This window comes from Penaeus monodon, chromosome 5, assembly GCF_015228065.2.
Source record: "Penaeus monodon isolate SGIC_2016 chromosome 5, NSTDA_Pmon_1, whole genome shotgun sequence".
Classification (NCBI taxonomy): Eukaryota; Metazoa; Arthropoda; class Malacostraca; order Decapoda; family Penaeidae; genus Penaeus; species Penaeus monodon.
Window position 1 is genome coordinate 19736139 of NC_051390.1, and position 2500 is coordinate 19738638.

At 47.9% G+C, this 2500-nt stretch overlaps 1 protein-coding gene across 2 annotated transcripts in view; it reads left to right on the forward strand.

Moving 5' to 3' along the window:
• LOC119573058 overlaps window positions 1–2500 on the forward strand; it is a 28539-nt gene that overhangs the window by 22150 nt on the left and 3889 nt on the right. Inside the window, exon 2 of one of the 2 annotated variants that reach the window (XM_037920055.1) lies at window positions 1–1720. This exon is cut by the window's left edge and continues 858 nt beyond it. In XM_037920055.1, the coding sequence (XP_037775983.1) occupies window positions 1–1720 (1720 nt within the window). Of the gene's footprint in view, window positions 1725–2500 lie in introns of those variants that run through there. The other variant, XM_037920056.1, reaches the window with a different exon arrangement.

Genomic DNA, 2500 nt, shown 5'->3' on the forward strand with positions numbered 1-2500 from the left:
TCATCTTTAGCATACCTTATAGGAATAGGTATTCCTGTTCGGTCGCGGACCCACACGATGATTATTACTTAATCGTTCACTTTATCTTGGTCGTTGTCTTCTGCACCATAACCATGATCGTCCTCACGGTGATCACTTCTGTGACCTTCCATCGGGAACGCAAGAAACAAAAAAAGATCAAGGGCAACCAGACAATGGGCTATTTCGACCAAATCCTGATGACGCCTTATTTCAGGACCGAGTTCTATCCTGCAGTTTTCTCCATCTGTATTGTTGTGGCCTACTTGCTTCTGTGGCTTCCCTTCACCGTGACCACGACCGTCGGGCCCATGTTCTCACAGCACTGGGCGAACAAGACAACCGAAGAGTCGGACAGTGATTCTTACAGCATCTTTGACCCAAAAGATCGAGACGGGATCAAGAGACGGGCGATGCTGGACGAGAGTCAGCTGCTTTCTCTCAATAATACGATGAGTCCGAATGTAACTTCTGAAATGGCCAGCAAGATGAACAACATGACCATGAACGAAAATCTCATTCCAGAGGTCGTCGACACACCTGTCTCCGACACTGTGTTCATATGGTTCCATTATATCTTCGATATTTTAGTGCCAATTCTAGTATTTATAGTCTTGAAGGATGTGCGGGCCAAGTGCGAAAGCCTCATTATGTGCTGTAGGCCCAATTCCGTTGATGTGGCGTCGCCCAAGCCAATGCGGCCTCCTTATCTGAAGCAGATGTCGACTCCTGGCACGGCAGAAAAGGAGTCGGGATCCAAGCCAAAGAGGCAGAAGGGCAGCGGCAAGAACACCATTGGATTCAAGACGCCAATTCTGTTCGCCACCTCCGAGGGCCTGCACATTAGGACGGTGGAGGAGACTTACCTTGACATGATTGACAACAAGCCCCTCATAGGCTTCAGTCGGCAGAACACGTCCGAACCTGTCTTTACCTACGATTTGTGCGACGTCATGCTCGGCTACGAAGACCTCACGGACTTCGACGGGCAGTACCACATCGACGACAACTACGACAACTACGACAGGGACTCCATCACGGCGGACCTGGCCCAGAGCAATCCGGTGGTGATGGGCGCCAACAGGGCCGCCATGGGCCAGAGGCCGCAGATCATCAGCGAGGACGAGGACGACATTCCTCCCGACGTGGAGATCCGGCCGCCGACGCCGCCGAAAGTTCAGATCGTCGGAAACGAACCGGCCGTGAACCTCGGCGACGACATGGACCTGGACGCCAAGAGAAGCAAGAAGGGCAAGAAGGTGGTGAGGTTCGCCACGATGCTGAACGAGGAGATCCCCCGCCTGGACAGCCCCGACAGCAGCTCCGGCCTCGACTCCTCCAGCGCCAGCGCCGGCTCCAGCGACTCCGGGATCATGGCCGACAACGAGCGCTCGTCCGCCACCCCTCACGACGAGGACAGGAAGCCCAGATTCAGCGTGAACCGCAGCCGGAACGCCCAGAGGCCTCCCGCGGGTTCCGAACCGGCGAAGCCACCGAACCAGCCTCCGAGAAGGCCTCAGCCACCTGCCAAGAAGGGCCCCTCGGCGCCCAAGAAGGTCGTCGCTTCGAAAGTTCGCAACATTAAGAGTCGACACATGCAGAACATGAACGGCTCGCTCTCGTCGCTGGAGGGGCGGTCCGCGCAGGCCGGCAGAAGGTTCTCGAAGCCCGGAGCGAAGCCCGAGGGCTCTTCGTCGTCCAAGTAAGTGAAAATGCGCGTGGCTTGTCTCTGCGAATGTGTGATATGCATACATACATTTATATAGTCATTGATATATGCATACATATATATTTATTTAAATATATATACACATATATACATAGATACATATTAATGTATGCACGCACACACATCACACACACACACACTCATATATATATATATATATATATATATATATATATATATATATATATATATATATATATATATATATATGTGTGTGTGTGTGTGTGTGTGTGTGTGTGTGTGTGTGTGTGTGTGTGTGTGTGTGTGTGTGTGTGTGTGTGTGTGTGTGTGTGCGCGTGTGCGTGCATGTGCGCACTATAACATTAATCACTATATTATTATATACAAACTCTCTTGAACGACTCATTCACGAATAACGAAATGAACAAAAAAGACGCAAAAAAAAAAAATGAAAAAAGCGAGTTTATGCTGGCCAAGAGACTTTTCATCATAGAAAATGGGCCTTTCAACTATAGAAAATATGTAGACTATTAGGGTAGACTAAAATAATTTCGTTCGAGTATTGTATTTTTATTTTTCATTATTAGTATTATCATTATTATAACATTCTATAAAATACTTTAAGTTGAGAGGCACCAATTCTCACATAAGAACTAGCGAAAAAAAGACGAGAAATCTTTATATATGCAAAATCCTTACAACTGAAAATATCACACATCCGATTTTCGTGTCTCTTTATAGTGAGTATTGAATCATTTCTCGAAAAAAAGATACACTGGCAGTTGCAAAGAG